Source organism: Macaca nemestrina, chromosome 4 (assembly GCF_043159975.1).
Source record: "Macaca nemestrina isolate mMacNem1 chromosome 4, mMacNem.hap1, whole genome shotgun sequence".
NCBI lineage: Eukaryota > Metazoa > Chordata > Mammalia > Primates > Cercopithecidae > Macaca > Macaca nemestrina.
This window is the reverse complement of record NC_092128.1, coordinates 101,360,120-101,381,450: the sequence shown is the minus strand read 5'-3', so window position 1 is coordinate 101,381,450 and position 21,331 is coordinate 101,360,120. Positions and strand designations below refer to the sequence as shown.

The window sequence follows — 21,331 nt, the reverse complement described above, 5'->3', positions numbered from 1 at the left end:
TCAGAATTGTGAGGCCTCGTAGTGGGGGTCTCAGAGGTCGCAGGTCTGCTGGCCTTAGCTCAGGCCACACCCGCCTTCTGAAACGCTTCCCTCTCATTTATACGTGTCTACAAGGAACCCATCTCAAGGCTGCCCTTAGAGCATCATTACAATGGCAATCCTAATGTCAACAACAGAAGCTAACAACTACTGAGAACAAGCACAGCCCAGCTGCCCTAGGCTCTCTGCATGATGCTCTGAGGCAGGCACTGTTCTTCTGACCTACATTTTACAAATGAGGAAAGTGAGGTACAGGAGGATTCAGTAAGCTGCCTGAGGTCAGGTAGCTACTGAAGGGTGAATCTAGATTCAAAGCCAGGCCAACCAGCTCCAGAGACCGCGTTCTTTACCCCTGGAGTGTGCGGCCCCTCCCCACAGAGCCTGTGATGCCACAGCTCTGCCGTGACTTCCCGGAGCCCTGAGATCTGCTGCTGTCTGGCCCTGGCCACATCCCGCCTAGCTCATGGCCAGGAGTGAATGTACAGCTCTTCTCTGGCAAGAGGCGGGTGCTCCAGAGCCCTCACCTAGAGCAGCCCTGCCACCCCAGGGACACTAATCAAGGTGTGTATCACACTGCTAAGCCCTCCAACCCACCCAGGAAGCAGCTTTCTGGTCATCTCACCAGCTGATCCCAGGACCCACTCCACTGACAAAGAGCTCCTGTATTCCAGCAGTGGCTGCTTCCACTCGAACAGAGAGAAAGCTGTGCTGACCTCCATCTAACAGCTGCTTCCTGTGTCCTGACCCCACCCATCCAGCTCTGCTGTCAGTAGCCCTGGCTGTGGCTGCTCCCTGTGCCCTGCCTCCAGGACCAGCCCTTGAGGATGCAATGGCAGGAGCTGGATCCCTCACCCCAAGTCCATTCTCCTCAGCCCCCAACCAGGGGCCAGCATCACTCCTTCCCAGCTTTCTCGCCATCCCAGGGTGGGATGACAGGGAGAAGAACTCCAGTTCACAGCACTATTCCCACAGTGAAATCAGAAGGCTCACTGCTGCACATCCCACAGGAGTAAGGCACGCTCCATACCTGACGAATGCTTTGTTGAAGAAAAGTCACCAGGTCCTCATAGCAGGCCAAACTGTGGAGCGTGAGCTGAGAAGACACAAACACGCAGGATGAGTGGCCCAAGCCCCGTGCAGTGCCCCCATCCTGGATTAGCTTCTGTTCCCCGGCTTCTGTAGCTACAAAGCCCCACTTGGGAATGTCCCTACATCAGAGAGCAGCGTCCCCAAGTCGGGGCTGAGAGGCACGGCCATACGTCTGCGTGACTGAAAGGCTGCCTGGCACTGCTGGAGTCACTGGGATTCAGGCAGCCTTGTGGCAGCCCTGGACTGAGACTCCAGAATGCCAGCCTCCTGTGTGGCCCCAACAGGGGAGGGCTGCACCCCATGGGCGAGTCACTGACACCAGAGAGGCGGCTGGCGGGGAGGTCGATATCCAAATCACAATAGCCAGGCCAGGTGGAAGCGAACCGGCCGTCCTGAGTTCAGCGGGAAGCAGCCCTTAAGAGTCTCCTTCGCTTTTTCAGGCACGCCAGGAAAAAACACTTCAAGAGAAAATATTCAACAATGCGAGACCCTCAGTTAGGGTCACAGGGCAACACGTGCCCAAACCGAGGTCAAATGAAACTAACTTGTTAACACAAAAATTCTCAGTGAAGAGGTTGGCAAGAGGTAGCTGAAAACCTTCACTGTTTTTATATTTTACAAAATACAAAAATGTACGTCTCCCATTATGTCCCTGATTGTGTATGACTTAGATCCGGCTTTATGGCTGGTGTTCCAAGCTATTAAAGTTCCTCCCCACATTCTAACTTTCCCTCCCTCTCCTTACCACCCCTGCCCCACCCCCTCCCACAACAATCCTGGAGCAGATGCTAAAGAAAGAGGAAGAGGGACACAGGGAAGCCCAGGGCTTAACCAAAAGGCATTCCGTACAGACTTCACCGTACAGACCTGCACACCCTCGAGGGGACAGGGAGCCAGTCAGCCTTCTGGCCGTAAAGCCAGCTCTAGCAGGAGCCCATCCCCAAAGCCACCCCACGTCTATCCCCACCCTAATCCCAGGACGAGGATTCCTGGGACCTGGGCTGTGGGAAGGCCAGCCTGTCCCCAGCTGAGGAAGGATTTACTTATATGAAAGGAGACAGTCCCCAAACAAAGCCAAAGGTTGCGTGATAATTTTCCAGAAAGCCATACTGTTTCTAAGACTCCATCTGCTTTGTATTTCCCTGTTGGACTGAACTGCTGTGTTCTTGAAGCCCTAAAAAGGAAAGGAAGGTGCATGAGTCCTCCGAGTGGAGAGAAGGCGTGCCCTCCAGCCGGGGCGAAACCACATGTGTCATTAAATAAAGACAAATAAGAAGGTGGCTCCAGAGAGAAAATGGAGCCAAGAGTTTCTCGTTTTTCCCCACTTTGAACTCACCCACTAGGTTAGGCCCAGAGAACTCCAATAGCAGGATTTAAAAGAAAAGGGAAAAAAAAAAAAAAAAGAAATGGAAAAAAGACCGCAAAGGGAGAGCTTGGAATAACCAAACCCAAACCCAAGTCCTGGCAGTAGAAGCCTGACTGTCACCCACAACTGACAAATGTGTTTCCAGACTGCGGAATCCTGACTGGCCCTTCATTTTCACTGATGGGGGAACACCACCTCCGTCGTCTCTGAGGCACCCCCTGGGTGTGCAGCCCAAGATGGCCGGGAAACAGAGCCGGATTTGGGGCCCCGTGCTCCTTTAGTGGCTGTGTAGCCTTGGACCAGCCACCCTCCCTCTCTGGGCTTCTGTTTTCTAATCTGTAAAACAGGGAGAAACTGAATTCCTGTCCCATCTGTTCTCAGGGCTGCCCTGCAGATCCTAAGGGCCGGGGTTAGTAGGTTAACTGGAAGGTGAGTACCAAAGACAAGTGACAGTAATGATAACAAAAATAAATAACGATATCTAACACGTGGTGCTTAGTATATGCCAGACACTGTCCTAAACACTTCACAATTATTATTATTTATCAGCTATTCATATTGATAAAATGATTTAAACTGATAATCATATTTATTATATATCATTTCTTTATACTGACTCATTTAGGTCTCACAGCCATCCAAGTAAGTAATCGTTATAATCATCCCCATTTTCCAGATGAGTAAACAGAGCGGTTATATCAATTGCCCAACGTCACACAGCCAATAAGCAACAGCACTGGGAGTCTGATCTAAGAGTCCTTTCTCTGAAGCGATATGCTACAGTGACCAATGTGCCCCCAGAGTATGGTCCTTGGCCCCCAAAGTGATCACCTTTACTACCGCTTAGCCTCACAGCTGGGACAGTGATGCTTCCACTCTGACAGGTCAGGCTGAAGAGCCAGCAAACCTTGCATGTGGGTTATGTGCAGTAGAATGGGGCCAGCGGTGAAGAGATGATGCGGGTCAGGATAACTGGGTCCAGGGCCTGGGTTCCACCTCACCTCCCTGAGTCTTTATGGGATGGGGACCCAAGTGACAGAGCAAATGGCAGTGTGCTTTGGGGACTGGGAAGAGCAGTACAGTGGGGTCAGGACTGGATCAACCTGAAGGGCTGTTTCCCGAGGCCTCCAGATCAGAGAACGATAGAGAGGAGCTGGCTGCAGGGGTCAGAGGCTTCCTCTGAGGGGTCACCCCAGAGCTCCTCAGGAGGAAACCAGGGCAGACAGACCACGCCTTCCACATAAGAACTGGAGCCCAGAGAGGACATCACAGGGCCGCATGGAAGGACGGGGCTCTCCCTGAGTCTGGGGCTGCCCAGCACATCAGGCTGGCTTGCAGGGCTCCTCCCAGCATGTGGCACAGGGTGGGGACCGGAAGGACCCAAGGACAGGAACACACACAGCCAGCTTGCCAGCAGCTGCCAGCAGACGATGAGCCATGGCAACACAGACCTCGGAACCACTTACAGTGCGACAACGGCTCTCTCTCGGCCCCCTGCCCGCCACACAATATCTGCGAGGGCCAGGGCGAGGCAGTGGGTCCGGTGGGCATCTGAAGGCTGCAGTCCCCTGCGGACAAGAAAAGGAAGGCATTTATGCCCATGTGGACACAAGGCTGAGATGGTGCAGCTCTGCTTAGTGTGGTCAGGTAGCCCCCTCTGCAGATGGCCTGTCCTTTCCCTTGCCTGCAGAGGGGCCACCTGCAGCCCAGGAGCCCCAAGGCAAAGCCCAGGAAAGAGGGGTCTCCACAGGTGAGGGCCAAAGGAGGTGCCTTCAAGTGGGAGGCCCCGGGTGGGGCTGGAGAAGGAGGAGGCAGAGGAAAGGGCCTATAGGAGCAAAGGGGTCTCTGTAGGCTTGGTGGGGCCCAGAAGTGTGTAAGAGAAAGGGCTATGAGTTCTGACAGGGACTGGGAGGCCCAGCCAGCAGTGCTCGGGAATGACTGCCATCTCAGGACTCTGCCCTGGCCCTGGCCATGCCCATCTCCAAGCGCCTGGAGTCAACAGCATGTACAGGCGGTGCTCTTCACTCCCAGGGCCAAGGGGACAGCAGCCTCACTTGCTGGACATTTAGACACAGAGTGACAGGACAGATTCAAGGATGAGCTCTGTGTTTTGAGTGGGTACATGGTGGTGCCATCAAGTGAAATAAGGACGATGTGGCTGGGAAGAGGTAGTTGGAGATAGAAGATAATGAGTCGCACTTCAGACTTACTGAGTTTGAGATGCACTCAGATCTTTAGGTAAGGCTGTCAGACATGTAGAAAGCCCAAGAGAGTGGCTGGGGCTGGGCACAGATTTCCCAGAGACAGAATGAAGAAAAGCAGAGACAGTGGCTGAGGGTGGAACCCTGTGGAACTCTAAAATCAGTGGAGGTAGAGGAGGAAGGGTCTGAGGGGCGGAATGAGGAGAGAGTGCCACGACAGTCTTAGGAGCAAATGGACAGGCAGTCAGCTGTATCAAACATGGCAGACACCTCTCTATAATAGAAAAGGTAACTAAGAGGTCCCTGGTGCCTGAACTGAATGAGAGGGAAGGGAAACAGCTGAATATACATATTTCTTTCCATTTCACATTCCCAGGACTCCTTCGAGCTATACTTCTACGCTTCTCTTGGATTCTGCAAATTTTTTAAAAACTCATATGGAAGCTAGCTGGTCTCTCCCGAACAAACAAAAGGACTTGATGACCCTGCTAAGGCTCAAAGGAATACAGAGGAGGGGGTTCCTGCCTTCAGTCACCAAATAATTCCTGAGCTCCATGCGGAACTGTTGGGGAGGAAGAATACTAAAGTTTGTCCCTCTTTTCCAGGGCAGGAGAAAAGAAACCAGGAGACCAGGACCCAGCCCACCACAGTGGGCAGCATGTGGTCACTGCCCGGTGCCTGGGATATATAGCCAGTGACCTACACCCAGGCTGCTGTGGTCCAATTACTTTAAAAGGTGACAGACCACAGTGGCCCCTCAGTTTCCTCATCCATAAACTGGCAATGACCACTGCACCCCCCTCATGGCTTTACACGAGATGTTTGTAAGGTCCATGGACCAGTGGCTGGCATGTGGTGACTATTGAATCAATGGTGCCTATTACTATTGTCTTTTATGAAAACATCAAGTCCCCACGTGGGCCATGACAAGGAGAAAGTGAATTTCCAACATCTAATATGAAAGTGACACCAAGCCTCTGACACTGGAAATCCTTCAAATCCAATGAGACAAGCAACAAGTACTCAAGCACTTAAGAAAATAAAACAGCGACTGCCTGACACTTCTTTGGCCTCAGGAAGCCCATCATGTTCCTTGGAGGAAATAGTTACCAAGCATTCACCGAACCGGATGCCCCAGCTGCTGGGAGCACTGGCCCAGGTCACGGCTCACTATGAAAACAACCATGAGAAAACATTGCTCTAGGTTTCAGGAGAGCCCACACCAAGGACTAAGGGGACCCTGGAAAGCAGTGCTTATCAGAAAAAGAAGAAAGGACTGGACTCAGAACCCACAAACGTGACTCTATTACCCCCACAGCTCCTGCTTCATGCCCTGCTCTCATACAACTGATGGCCAGTACTGCCAACTGCACATCCTGAATACCTCGTGCCCACCCTCCAGGTGCTGTGTGGCCCAGGCCAGGGTGTTCTGCCCCTTAGCTCAGCTGTTACAGCCAGTGCCCCACCAGCATTTTTGTTCCATCTCGTCCCCTGTCCAGTCGCCATTGCACATATACATGGGGTGGGGGCGGGGGTGTGTCTTCCTACAACACAGGTGTGACCTGTGTTCCCCGACATGGATAGATGTTATACAAAATCATGCCTGGAGTGTACCTACGCTGGAAAAGCTCCCTATCTGGAAGTAAGGAGACCCCCTGGCAAACACTTCTACACTAACTTACTGAACCAAGTAATTCTCAGTTGGAAGCTTCTCAGTGTAGCAACAAATAAGACTTTAAAAGCCAACATTGGCCAGGTGCAGTGGTTCATGTCTGCAATCCCAGCACTCTGGGAAGCCCTGGGTGGGAGGATCGCTTGAGGCCAGTAGTTTGAGAACAGCCTGGGCAACATAGCGAGACTCTGTCTGGAAAAATTAAAAAATCAGCCAGGTGTGGTGGCATGTGCAGTCTCAGCTACTCAGGAGGCTGAGGCAGGAGGATCACTTGAGCCTAGGAGTTGGAGGCTGCAGTGGGCCATGATCACGCCACTGTATTCCAGCCTAGGTGACAGAGTGACACCCTGTCTCTAAAAAAAAAAAAAAAAAATTAAAAATGCTTGAAAAGCCAACATATATAGAGTATTTATCATGTGCCAGACACTGTTATAAGCTCTTTCCATGTTATTTCATCAAATTGTTAAAGCAATCCTATGAGGGAAGTACTATTATATCTTCTTTTTAAAATGGGAAAATTGAGGCATGGAGACACAGTGATTTACCCAGATCAGATAGTAAGTAAAAACTGGAAAAAAATAAACACTGAGGAAGGAAGGAGAGCTTGGGCAAGTAGAACCAACTGTCCTGGGCACCTGGTTTTAGGAAACAGCCTCCTTTGCCTTTGACCCTGTCTTTTCAGCACCATGTAACACAATCAAGAGATCTTGCTCTGGGGTGGGGCCTGTCCCCTGATCCTACAGGCTCTGCTTACAGCCCCTTTGAACCACCATGTCTCCAAGCATAAGTCCTCATTCTTTTCACTGGTTTCCAGTTAGTAACTCTGCCAGTCTCTCTTTTCCCTGGGCCTTCTCCATCTTTCTCTTTTGAGACACAGTTTTCTAGAAAACTCGGTGGAGTTGGAAAAAGTACAGTGGTCAGACAGGTAAGAGGCTTGGGCTGGATTCCTGGGTCACAGGTTCTGGGGAAACCATTGCACTCCCTGGCCTTTGTTTGCCTGCCCACCTACAAATGCAGGCAGGCACTGGGTCAGATGCCCCCGAAGCATCATTCCAACACTGCCATTCTGTCTTTAACCCAGGAGTTCCCAACCCCCAGGCCACAGACTGGCACTGGTCTGTGGCCTGTTAGGAACCAGGCCGCACAGCAGGAGGTGAGCAGTGGGCGAGCCAGTGAAGCTGCGCTCCACCTGCTGTCAGGTCAGCAGTGGCATCAGACTCTATGGGAGCAGGAACCCTATTGTGAATTGTGCATGCGAGGGATCTAGATTGCACGCCCCTTATGAGAATCTAATGATGAATGTAATGCACTTGAATCATACCGAAACCATCCCACCCCATCTCCAGTCCGTGGAAAAGTTGTCTTCCACAAAACCAGTCCCTGGTGCCAAAAAGGCTGGGACCGTGGTTTTAGCCCACCTCAGATTAGCCAGGGCTTTATGTGCCTGCGTAAGAACCTGCACCCACAGATGACAACAGGGGAAGGAGGTGCTGCGTCTGAATCGCCCAGGCCTTTACCAGAGAGTTCAGCGCACGCCTTCCCTGGCAGAACACGGGTGACAAGCAGGTCTGCACTTCCTGATCGGTCAGACTCCTTCCAGGAGCTGGCACCTGGCCAGCCTCTTCAACCAAGAGAAGTTTCTTTAAGAGTCGAATTCCTTACAGGTGAAGTGCAGGAAAAAGACATTTATCTAGAGATAGGGGAAATAAATGATCTTGAGGGAATAATACATCCTGCTTTGACCTAAATTACCCAAGTGTTTCAGATGAAAGAGATGTTTCTACCCTAACCTTCTCAAAATAGCCTCACCTGTCCATGTGACGTGCCGTGCCCATGGAGCCATGTACAGAGTCTATAGTCAATTTGGGGGAGCTCCCTGTCTGCTCCCTCTCAGGGTCAAAAGCTGCAACAGAGGGTAGAAAGGCTGGCCTGGGGCTGCAGGACCATGGGCTCTGCTACCAATGTCCACAGAGGCCTTGGGCAAGTTCCCCTCCTTCTCTGGGCCTCCAATTCCCCAATTTCAGAGGCGAAGTGCAAGTGAGAGGAGGACTTGCTGGATTCCCCGACTCTCAGATCTGCACCCGCCTCTGAGGGCTGCTCCTGGCCTGTGGCTCTCTCCAGGCCTTCAGGGGCATCAAGAGCTCTTCATCTCTTTCTGTGAGCCGAGCCGGCACAGCATCTTCTCAAGTGGAAAAACACTGAGTCCTGCCGCCCAGCTCTGTCCTTCCCGAATGAGGAGAGGCCGGCTGCTGGCCTGATGGAATGAGTCTTAATGAAGCCAGACAGTTCTGCAGAAAAAACACCACTGCTGCCAAGATGCCTTTATTTCAGCGTGACTTCCCTGGAGAGTGCGATCCCATCCTCCATCTGCTTTCACAGAACCATTTCCCCATCAGTGGTGGTGGGCAGCATCTGAGGTGGGGGCCTCCAGGGCCAAGGCAGACCCCACACACAGGCAGGAAAGTGCAGGGGCTGCCTCTCGGCCCTCAGGGCCTGAGCTCCCCAGGGCCCCAGAGCAGACGGCAGCTGATGGCAGGTCATTGTGGTGTTCCTGAAGAGAACAGAGGGGCCTGCCTTTTTTTTTTTTTTTTAAGCTGGATCATGTCTGAAATCCTAGAATTTCAGGGTCAAAAGGGAGTGCTGAAGCCTCACACCCAACCATGCACACATGGCTTTTGGAGGAACATCAATAAGGCAATCAATCAGTGTGAAAACTATGTAAGTCAATGAAACCGAGGAGCTGAGGACTGAGAGAGGTTCCTGCCCACATGACCCGTGTTTCCCCTTTGCTCGCGTGGGGCAGGGGCTCTGTAGGTGTTTGCTATGCTGCTCTCTGTACTCTCCTGTGTTTATCTTATCTAACTTAAAGCCAAAGGGGAGGTTCCATCGTGAAGCCGTTCATGAACAGATCCACCCCTTGGTCCCTAGGAGTCTGGATGGGTGTCCAGCGATGGAAGTCTAAAACTCAGAGCCCTCAGCCTCCCTCCTTGTCTCCCTGGGCCCCCACTGCTCCATGCCTCTTGCAGGGCACAGCAGCACAGTGTGACATAGGGGCACCAGGTACCAGTCTTGGTTCTGCCAAGGATGCCAGATGTGACCCTGAACAACCATCTTTCCCTCTCTGGGCCTCAGTTTCCCCATCTGTACCATGGCAGGCTGAGTTCGACGGCCCTACTCACTTGTAGAGAGAGCCCTTGAAGATTTACAAAGGACTTTGCATTTCCTTATTGAGTCCAATTTAGGCAGGCCAGAGAGGACTATTCCTACTTCACAGAGAAAGTGATGCCCCGTTTCCACACAACCATCATCCAGGTCCTGACCCAGTCTGGTACTCTCTTCAGCACACTTCCCCTCTCCCAGGGTGGCTGAGGGGCACAGAGCCATGCATTCCCCCTCCCAGCCTGGGCACCAACATCTACAGGCTAGACACCCACCCACTTGGCAAGGACGACCTTCTGCAGCCTCTGACCTGCAGGGCCTTGGCAAAGCAGTGACATGGACTCCACCTCCCTTCTCTTCTCCAGGCCCCAGACAGCCGGCCCTCACTCCCTGGTCTTCCTGGTCTTCACTTGACAGAAGCCCTAACCTGTCCTCAGGAGGGTTCTTCCTCCCCAACCCCTATCTACCTGCGACCCGAGGCAGGACCAGGGCAGGAGAGTGGGAGGAGACTGGGGTGCGAAGGCTGGGGAAGGCATCTGGTGCCTGCTGCCCGGGCCCACCACCAGGAGGAGGCGAGTCCTTGCTGGGGTCAGGGGAGAGGGTCTCTGGGCCTCCCCAGCTTGTCTCCCTGCGACACCTCTGCCTGAGTTCCCTGAGGCTTTTTCAGCAAGCTCCATAACTGAGCCAGGTTCTCCACTCCTCCCTCTCAGTTGAGTCTGAAGGATGTCCCCTGAGGCCTGCCAGGAGGCCTGTGGGAGCAGGAAGTCAGACCACTTCACTCATCCTACACAGCACAGCACCTCTGTGATGGGGCAGCAGCCGGTAGGGATGGGCTACAAGCAGCACCCAGCCCAGGGGGTGGGCTACAAGCAGCACCCAGAGTTTCAGGGCTCCAAACAAAGGCAAGGTCACTCTCCCACACCATTAATCCTTCCAGGCTCACTGGAGAAGGTGGCCCTGGCCAGCAGGCTGTGCTCTCCTAGCTGCATGGCACAGCCCTCCTCTGGTCCAGCCAGGCAGGCCACCCCATAGGGTCCGGCTCCTTGGCACCTGGCACACCCCCACACATGACAATCCCCAACAGGCCAGCAGTTCCTTCTTCCCTCCTCCTCTGCCCACCCCCACTGGCCCCAGGACCCACTGGGCTGCACCATCCTTGGCCTGCAGCTAGGAGGTGCCTGCCTGGCCGGCAGTGACAGGTAGAAAACCTCACTCCTCCAGCTAAGCAGTTTTCTTTCTACCCAGAGTCCCCCTGGGATCCCAACCTGGATGGCTTTTGCCTTCTAAGGCCTGGCTTCCCTCCCTGATATGGAAAGCAAAGCTCGGCCCCCACTGATGTGGTCTGGGGGATACAGAAGCTCTCACATCCCCTTAGTGGGGTGGGGGTAGGGCAACAAAAAACCAAGTTGGCCTTGTGCCCTGGGCAGTCGGCTCTTCCTGGAACATACTTAAATGCCTTGTCCTGACGGCTGGGAAACCATCTGCAAGTTCCCCCAGAAGCCCACGTTGAAGTTCAAAAGCAACTCTGAAGGAGCACTGGGCCGAAATGAGTTGAGAGACAATCTGCTGCAAGGGCCAAGGCTTGATCCAAGCAGCTGGCAGCACCCAAGCCCCCTCTGGCAGCCTGGTGCTGACCTGCCACTACCCCAGGTCCCACCCTCCTCCTGCAAATGCTGCCCTAACCATCCCCAGTGACTTCCCCACTCCTCTCCCTGCCCACAGGCTTTGCACATCTTGTTCTCTTTACTGGAATACCAATCCGCCTCCCCTCCCTGTTTGGATAACTCATTCATTTGTCCATGTGTTTACTCAACAAAAATTCTAAGGGCCTCTTCTGTGGAGCAGGCACAGGGTTGGATGCCAGCGGCCTGGCTGTGAACCAGCTCAGGAAGGTCCCTGTTCTCATGGGGCTTGTGTTCTGGAGTGGAGTGGGCAGTAGTAGGTGGCAGCAGATGTGGACAGGCAACCACATCGATGAGCAAGAGCACCAACTGGCAGTGCATTTATTAGAGGCAGGACCTGGGTTTATCTTAATGGGGGAGGTCCGAGGAGGCCTCCACAAAGATGTGGCCCATGTGCAATGAGAGAAGCCAGCAGGCGCAGAGCCTGAGCACAGAGCCTGAGGGCCCAGGAAAGAGTTTGAGAATATTTGCTGTGAAGGGGAAAAAAATTTGAGGGGAAATAAGAGTGTGCAAGGATGCATATGAAGGGGAATCAGGGGTTCTGTCCATCCTTCATATCTCCGTAAGATGAAAATGTCAGTCCACCAGGGAGCCTGCCCTGAGCCACTTCATGTCCAGGTGAACTCTTAGCATGTCCCCTGTAACCACCTGTTCCTGTCTGGCTCTCCTGTTCAATCGTAGGTGCCATGAGGGCACCTGTATGTGTCTTGTTCAGTCCCGTATCCCTGCTAAGGACCTGGTAAGTACACTCTGCATATTTTTTTCAGTGCAAGGAAGGAAGGAAGGGAGGTAGGTAGGTGGGTGCATATGTGCTCAGTATCCCTGTACCCTCTGAGGGCAGCCAGGGGTTCTCACTTAGCAAAGTTCTACCCAGTCAGGAGCATTCCTGAGCATACAGGACTGTGTTAAGTCCACCAGGGAGAGCTGATGGCAGGGTCTCTGCCCATGACATTCAAACCTCTCAGCCCTTTGTGGGGCTGAACTTCCAGAACAGGCAGTGGGGCATGATCCTGTACAGACAAGAGCCACGAAGGATAGACCTGAGAGCAAAGGGGAGGGGAAGCAGGGAGAAGAACAGGGACAGGTGAGATCTTGCCACGGAAGTGTTACATTGTTGCGCTTCTGATTAGCATCTTCAGTTGGAAAGGAAATGCCTTGATTATTACTGTGCAAAACCACTGGAAAAATTGATGCCAAGCATGAAGAGCCACCTTCACTTGAACCCTATCTAAGGCAAAATCATCCATGCTGGTGAAATGTGTTTCACTGGAGTACCAAGCTTGGCTGGATGGCTCTCCCAGTGAACAGAGTCTTTCCCAGGAAGGCATGGGCAATGGGCCTTGTTGTCCAGGTAACACCCAGGCTTTTCAAAAAAAGATTCTCAAATGCTTATTTCAAAGAACAAGTACCTTTCAATAAAGTTCAAGAACTGGCAAGATTAAGTATGGTTTTAAAATCCATTTAATGATTAATGTAACTTCAGGAGAATAGGGGTGTCTGCTGGGTACCAGAGGATTCTTCTGGAGTACTAGAAACATTTTCTCTTAATCTAGGCAGTGTGTTCAGGGGTGTGTGATTTTGCGATAATTCATTGAGCAGAACGCACATAGTATAATTACTTTGTATATGTTATATTTTAACTAAAATTTTTTTTTTAAAAAGGCCAATTGCCAGAAGTTCTGTAGCTCCGAGGGTGACTCGGTACAAGCTGGTCACCAAGCCTGCAGGGAGGGAAAGAGAGGCAGGCCGCCTCCTCAAGGAGGCCTCGCCTTCAGCTCCACCAGTGCTCTGCCAATCCTTTCATCTTGGCACCAACGACGGTATGAGATAGGGGTTTTCTATCTGCCTCTCAACCTCATGGAGCATTTCTGGAGAGGACAGAGCTCATCTAAATCTCCCCTGTATCATTTGTGCCTGCACAGAGATGTTCCAGCAATGCGTGCTGAGTGAATGAGAATGAGCTGCTCATGTGCAAACACTTAATGTGTGAAATGAAAACTGAACGGCTGCAGGGAGTGGAAGCGATGAGTCTGTGGGGCGGCCTGGAATGTGTGGTTATGAATGTTGGCAGAGGGGAGATAGCGTGGGGAGGGAGGGGAGGCCTGGACTCAGTCAAAAGGTCAGCAGGTCAACCTGGTGGGTGGAAGGGATTCGGGCAGCTTTGCCATCTGAAGAGAGGAAATTGGTTTCAATGTCGTTCCTGCAGCCCCTTCCCAGGTGGAGCACCACTGAGAACCCTCCTCGCTTTTAGAAACAAACGCGCACAAGTCTCCTTAACACTGGTCTATGCAGGCATTGTCAGCTAGCTACCATTAACCTCTCCTTCCTTGACCTGCAGAAGACAGGAAATATCAGGGAACACACACGCTTCCTTGCTTGTTTTTTCTGGACACTCTAGAGAAGACTTGGGAAAATAAGATATTGCCAGAATGATCACTGACTTACCGAGCACAGTCAGCTTTGCTATCTCCTTCAAACAGGAGTTTCTGTAGGACACAGCCTTGGACAGCTGCCAGGACTCCGCAAGGACCACCCTGCAAAGAATGAGACCATTGCTGCCAGTGAGAACTGGCCTGGGGCAGAGTTTTTGGTTTCACCCAAACTCACCCCAGAACCCAAGTGATAGAGTAAAGGGGTCCTGCCTTCTGCAACAGAAGGGCCTCTGATGTGGCAACTGCTTCTACAACACATTAACCTTGGGTCACAGAGAGGGAGTGACAAGGCCCTGCATCCACTCCTAGAGGAAGGGGCCAGTTGGCAGTGTGTCATGGGAGGAAAGTGACTCTTCATAACCAGTCAGCTGTGAAGCCAGCGACATCACCATAGGTGCTCCATCATCTAGGGAAACGTTTCTGTGTCTACAGGTTGAGAGTGTTAATTGTCTACCCAGCCTTCAAGACCCATCCTAAAGGCCTCCTCCTCCAAGAAGCCTTTCCTGACCATCTTGGCTGGCAGCGAGCCCCTTCAGCAGTCTATGGTTATGTGAGCTCTGCGCTCTCTTCTGCCCCCCTTGTGGCCTGCTTCGGCACCACATTAGCTGTATCTTTGTCCTTTCCCACCCTGTAGTGCAGAGGCTCCTTGAGGAGCTCATCTCTGTAGGCATCATGGGGCTTAGCACAGGATCTGACTCCTGGGACACATTGGCAAAAGCTGGTGGGACTGAACAACACAAACAGACCTCATCTGGATTTAAGGATTGTCTGAACGGTAGGCTCATGAAGACCAGCTGAGTTTGGCCACAAGAGGGAGGGACAGAAGCTAGTGGTCCTGAGGCTCGACCTCAGGCAGTGTGGGGCAGGGGAGGTTCCTGGGGCTTAAGAAACTGAACCGGACCAAGCTGCTCTGCTCATCTGCTGATTCTTGATCCTGGGTTTAGCTTATTTTCTGCCCATGAGTCTAATGTGGGAACTGGATATAAGCCATGTTCTAGGCCTGCAACCATCGGCCTCCGCTGGCCCAGCTTCTATTACACCCTTCTCTTCAAGCACTTGCTCCGCACACTTGATCCCTCTGCCTTTTCCTGCAGCCCCCAGACTTTCATACCGCCTCCCCTTCATTCATACTGCCACCTGCCTGGAGTGCCCTTTCTCCAGCTCTATCTGCAAAATCCTGTGAATCTCTCAATGATCGGCATAAGAAGGCCCCATCCAGCAGCCCCAAGCAGACTTAAGGCCTTCTACTGCTTTCTCCTGCTGAGGATCGCAGCACCTGCACCGCTCACAACAAGTGCTCCTTAAATCCATGTTCAATTTGAACATCTCCAAAGCAGAGGGTCTTGTTCCCCAGCTCTCGCTCCACCAGCCACATCTGAAGTGCCTGCACCAAGTGACAACTCAGCACATGTGGGGCTGGCTGGCCCAGAACAGCCCAGCTAATGTTCACAGGATTAACCAAAACTGGGAGGTACACCCGCCCCTATGCATGATGGCCCAGCAGAAAGGTCCCAAGGAAACCTAGGAGCAACCTGCCTTGTTCTGCACAATGCCGTATTTTAATGAGGCTGTGTTACTAAAGGAAAAACTCTGAAGTTTCCATTCTTCATTGAAACAGCAAAAGCTGGAACCAAACAGAAGGGTCTTTATTTCCTATAAAAAGAAGAGAGAGTTTTACTGGTTGTTTTAAAAGCAAACAACAATACAATGTTCAGTGGGCATATTCCTGCAGAAGCTGTTCTTGAATTCTAGCAGGGAAGTCCATTTTCTAGCATGGTTCATCTCTTTTCTTTTTAGTTTTCAAGCTCATTCTTCTTACATTTGAGGAAAAAGAAACTCAATCCTGAGGGTCTTTCCTCTGGAACATCTTTAAACCAAGCCAGCCTGTGCTGACATGGGCCAAAATCTTTGTAAGCTCCTCACAGGGGCCTTGAGAAAGAGAATTTTAGATTTGCAAGGGATCTTGGAGGTCCTCTGACCCTCCACAGGCAAGACTAGGGGTTTTCAAACTCGACCTCACATTAGAACCATGTAGGATAGGAAGTTCCTAAAAACAATCTTGATGTTCAGAAAACACACCACTCAATTAAACCCCAGTTGCTGAGGGTGAGACTCTAGTATCAGTAGTTTTAAGATTCCCTCAGGTGATTCCACAGTGCACCAGGTTTGAGAGCTGGTGCTCTAGTGCAGGGTTAGTAAACTGTGACCCACAGGTCAAATCTGCCCACACCACCTGTTTGTAAATAATGTTCTACTGGCACACAGCAAAGCCCATTTGTTTCCATACCATCTGTGGCTGCGTTCATACCACGATGGCAAAGTTGAGTAGGTGCAGCAGAGATCACAGGGCCAGCAAAGCCAAAAATACACTATTGAGCCCTTTACAGAAAATGCCTGCCAACTCCTGGTCCAGTACAACTCTCTACCATGCGTAAGAACCTCCTCTGTGATGCTGCCCATGAGTGGTCCCCCATGAACTCTTCTTGAACCACCCCAACCCCCCAGTGAAGTGGTTCCCACCACCTCTCAAGGTAGCCCTTCAACTTTTTCACAGCTGTCTTCTCCAGACTTCTGGCTGATAATGAGTTCACTGTTCATTTCCCATTAACCCACACATCACCCTCCAGAGCCCCCAAAATGGTCAATCCTTTCCCCATGGACAGGCCCTCAGACGAGAAAGGCAGCGTGTCCCTGCCCACTCCCCTCATGATGGGCCCACCCTCTCTCTGCCATGGTTTTACATCTGAGGGGGTCTCTGAAGCCTTGAGTGAGTCCCAAGGCCAGCAGGTGGATTCTACAGCCACTTCCCTGCACCCCCTGTCTGGGTCAGACCTTTCCTTATTTTTCACCAGAATCAGCTCTTTTTTTCCTTTTCATTAAATATAAGGAAAAATCTCTTTCACAGAATCATTTGTCTACATGTCATCAAATGTGGGCTGGTGGCACACAGGAAAAAGGATGTGTGGATTTATCTATCGGGGCTCAGAATGACAGCTCCCGCTAGGCACAGTATGGTCAACAAAGCCTGGGAACCTGGACTCTGCTTTCCACAGAGGCCACATGCCCTGGGTCCTCCTGTTCTCTCTGCAGGCCTCACTTTTTCCAGTTGCTTTTGGAAATGCTACTGCTGGGTAGTCTTTAGGAGCCTAAGGGGCCTGCCCCAAGCGTAAGTGCCCTCTGCAAAGACTCATCGTCCCATGAATGTGGTGACAAATGACAAGGCACCTCCTCCCAGGTTTGGGGCCACTTAAGTGTATCTGACCCTCTGTAGCTTCAAAAGAGAGAATGGAAGGAGAAGGGGGAGATATGAGAGAGAAGGGGAGAGGGGAGGAGAAGGGAAGGAAACGAAAGGACAAAACCTCTAGAAAAATATTTTGCTCTTTGATTTGTATGCTGAGTAAATATGTAGTAAGCAGGAAGAAAAGGAGGTCAGCTGTGTCGCTAGGAGTTTTATTTTTCCCTCCTGGATCTTGGTGAAAGGCCAGAAGAGGACAGCGGGAATGACATTCCATCCTGCAGGAGCCTCTGGCCACGGGAGTAGTGAGGCCACCCTGTAGCCAAGGATGGTGAGCAACCCCAGACACCCCTGCAGAGGAGACTGCTGTGGCCAGGAACCCTCTCCGGGTCCCCTGTGACCATGGGGCCCTTTAAGTGGCCATGGAAGTGCACCTGGACAGTGCTGAAGAATTGTTAACACCTCCCTGTCCTTCCTTCACTGCAACCTGGCCAGGGCTTAGGAGACCAGTACAGGAACAGCGCTGCTCTAATGGGGACAACTGGATCATTCCCATTACACTGTAACGGTACTCACAGGGACATGATAAAGCAGCTCTATTCCCACAGTGTTTGGAGGGAACTCCTCCCTCACCTTTTATCTTGGAGAGGGAACGAGAGCTGCCAGGACTAGACTGCAGTTTTCCTGACTCTCGGTTTTCTTCTACATCACACATTTTCTTCTACATCACACCCAAATTTCCATTTCAACAATGACCAAGAGATTACAATGAGCTGGATTGGGGCAGAAACACCAAAATCACACCATCCATATCCATTCAAATCAAGATGCATTTAACCCGGGAGTCTCATTACACTTACCTTTGCTACTGAGAGGTCGATTGGCTTTGATGCTGTCTGCAGCTTAAGCACTGATGGGACTGGGGACAGAATGACCTCTTCCCTTATCAACTCATCCTCCACATCCTCTGAAAGAAAACCATGGCCATGTGAGCTGCTTGTTATGACTCACAGAGAACAGAACATGAAGTCACAGAACACCACAGACATTGCTAAGTTTGCAGAAGGTTTGAGTGAAAGGAGAGTTCCTCCCCAGTTCATTCACCTCAGCTCTGTTTTGGGGTTCCCAGACTCTCAGTGGAAGGGAAGCAACCAGATCAAGAGAGTCCATGCTCCTTGTCACAACCCTGTTCTGTTCATACCACGAGGATGTTGCCAAGTGAGACTTAGCTACTGGTCCACTAGAAAGTTCCACACATGGACATACAGTGAAACAAGTGCCCGGGGCCTAAGCCATGGAACCAGGACCAGGAAAGCCTAGCTCAGACATATTTCTTAAAAAAGGTGGGCATGACTCGAAAGATCATTCCCCTGAGGACAAAGGTGAAGAGGACAGGACTAGGAAAGAAAATGGAACCATTGCTGATGAAATAACTATTGCAGATGATCACTATTGTAACTTGCATTTATTGACTGCTTGAATTTGATCACCTTCCTCCACAACAGCCTTATGAGAAAGTAATTATTATTACCCCCACTTATAGATGAGGAAACTGAGGCTTAGAGGAGTTAAGTAACTGGCCCCAAGTCAATCAAATGGAGAGTGGCAGAGAGAGTGACTCCTAGTCACTCTGCCATCCCACTGCCCTGGACCTCCAGCAGGGAGGACATTAAGCCATATTCCAGATATTGTCATCTCATAGTGGGGCAATTGAGGCCTGGAGAGGGTCCCACCTGGGTCTCTGGTAGCACCAGCTGTGACTTCCCAGTTAGCTAAGGTCCCCTTGTCATTACACCTGCTGCCACTGCATTCACCAGAACACAGTGACAAAGGACCCAGGGAGAAACAATGCCAAGGCAACGGTGCTGGCAAGGCTGAGCTGAGTGAACTCCAGAGGGTAGCTGAGGGCTTGGCTCTGTGAACCCAGCTCCCTAGAGGGGCCTGCCAAAGGGGGCCTGTGTGGGCGGGGGTGGTATCAAAGGCCACCACTCCCAGGACACACAGCTTATATCTTATGCTGCAGCCTCCCTTCTCCCCAGGGAGAACCAGCCACAGCACAAGGAGAACTCCTAGAGACTCAGGTCACTGAACAAGCCGATAGATTCTACTGTTGGGCTGGGGAAAAAAGTCTGGAATTTAAATATGAATCTGAATTTAGATGAGAATGCTTCTGATATGGTTTGGCTCTGTGTCCCCAACCAAGTTTCATCTTGTAACTCCCATAATTCCCATGTGTTGTGGGAGAGACCCAGTGGGAGATAACTGAATCATGGGAGTGGGTCTTTCCTGCGCTGTTCTCGTGACAGTGAATAAGTCTCATGACATCTGATGGCTTTAAAAAACAGGAGTTTGCCTGCACAAGCTCTCTCTTTGCCTGCCGCCATCCACATAAGATGTGACTTGCTCCTCCCTGCCTTCTGCCATGATTGTGAGGCCTCCCCAGCCACGTGGAACTGTAAGTCCAATAAACTTCTTTCTTTTGTAAATTGCCGAGTCTCAGGAATATCTTTATCAGCAGCATGAAAACAGACTAATACAGTAAATTGGTACCAGTAAAGGGGGTCGCTGCTTAAAAGATACCCAGAAATGTGGAAGTGACTTTGAAACTGAGTAACAGTTGGAGGGCTCAGAAGAAGACAGGAAAATGTGGGAAAGTTTGGAACTTCCTAGAGACATGTTGAATGGCTTTGACAAAAATGCTGATAGTAGTATGAACAATAAGGTCTCAGATGGAGATAAGGAACTTGTTGGGAATTGGAGCAAAGGTGACTGTTGTTATGTTCTGGCAAAGATATTGGCAGCATTTTGCCTCTGCCCTAGAGATTTGCGGAACTTTAAACTTCAGAGAGATGATTTAGGGTATCTGGTGGAAGAAATTTCTAAGCAGCAAAGCATTCAAGAGGTGACTTGGGTGCTGTTAAAGGCATTCAGTTTTATAAAGGAAGCAGAGCATAAAAGCTTGGAAAACTTGCAACAGAAAAGAAATTTAATAGAAAAGAAAATCCCATTTTCTGAGGAGAAATTCAAGCTGGCTGCAGGAATTTGCATAAGTAGCCAGAAGCCAAATGTTAATCCCCAAGACAATGCGGAAGATGTCTCCAGGGCATGTCAGAGGTCTTCATGGCAGGCCCTCCCATCACAGATCCAGAGGCCTAGGAGGTAAAAATGGCTTCATGGACTGGGCCCAGGGTCCCTGTGCTTTGTACAGCCTAAGGACTTTGTGCCCTATGTCCCAGCCACTCTAGTGATAACTAAAAGGGGCCAATGTACAGCTCAGGCTGTGGCTTCAAAGGGTGCAAGGCCCAACCTTTGGCAGCTACCATGTGGTGTTGAGCCTGCAGGTGCACAGAAGTCAAGAGTTGAGGTTTGGGAACCTCTGCCTAGATTTCAGAGGACGTATGGAAACACCTGGATGTCCAGGCAGAAGTTTGCTACAGGGGTGGGGCCCTCATGGAGAACCTCTGCTAGGGCAGTGCAGAAAGGAAATGTGGGGGTGGAGGCCCCACAAAGAATCCCTACAGGGCACCACCCAGTGGAGCTGTGAGAAGAGGGCTACTGCCCTCCAAACCCCAGAATGGTAGATTCACCAACAGCTTGCACCATGTGCCTGGAAAAGCCACAGACACTCAACACTAGCCCATGAAAACAACTGGGAGGGAGGCTGTACCCTGAAAAGTGACAGGGGCAGAGCTGCCCAAGACCATGGGAACCCAACTCTTGCATCAGCATGACCTAGATGTGAGACATGGAGTCAAAGGAGATCACTTTGGAGCTTTAAGATTTGATGGCCCTGCTGGATTTTGGACTTGCATAGGGCCTGTGGCCCATTTGTTTTGGCCAATTTCTCCCATTTGGAACAGCTGCATATACCCAGTGCCTGTACCCCCACTCTATCTAGGAAGTAACTAACTTGCTTTTGATTTTAAGTTCGTGGGTAGAGAAAGTAAGAAACCAAATGAGATATATAACACAATGCTATCTATGTCAAGTAAAAATGATGCACACAAAACATTATAGATTTTGCAAGAACATACACACGAAAAAGATACAGATTAAGCATAAGAGAATGGTTGCATATGGGAAAGGAAAGTAATAAGAGTATAAGGGGTAGGGCTAAAGATAAATAAGGAAAGAAAGTTAGGAGGGAGAAAGGGAAGGAAAACGGGAAATGTAAAAGGAGGGAAAGGGGGCCAGGCGCAGTGGCTCACGCCTGTAATCCCAACACTTTGGGAGGCTGAGATGGATGGATCACCTGAGGTCAGGAGTTCAAGAGCAGCCTGGCCAACATGGCAAAACTCCATCTCTACAAAAAATACAAAAATTAGCCAGGCATGGTGGCATGGGCCTGTAGTCCCAGCTACTCAGGAGGCTGAGGCAGGAGAATCACTTGAACCTGGGAAGCAGAGGGTGGAGGGTGCAGTAAGGTAAGATTACACCACTGCACTCCAGCTTGGGC

General features: G+C 51.1%; 1 protein-coding gene across 2 annotated transcripts in view; it reads right to left on the bottom strand.

The window, feature by feature from the left end:
- The window catches only part of MINDY4 (MINDY lysine 48 deubiquitinase 4), a 132,043-nt gene that overhangs the window by 38,223 nt on the left and 72,489 nt on the right, over positions 1–21,331 (bottom strand). For both annotated transcript variants that reach the window (XM_011731333.3, XM_011731332.3), the window contains exons 7-12: positions 17,736–17,842; positions 15,177–15,293; positions 13,654–13,742; positions 3,961–4,062; positions 2,239–2,302; positions 1,067–1,132 (exon numbers count right to left, since the gene is read on the bottom strand). In XM_011731333.3, coding sequence (XP_011729635.2) covers positions 1,067–1,132; positions 2,239–2,302; positions 3,961–4,062; positions 13,654–13,742; positions 15,177–15,293; positions 17,736–17,842 — 545 coding nt within the window. The remainder of the gene's footprint in view (positions 1–1,066; positions 1,133–2,238; positions 2,303–3,960; positions 4,063–13,653; positions 13,743–15,176; positions 15,294–17,735; positions 17,843–21,331) is intronic.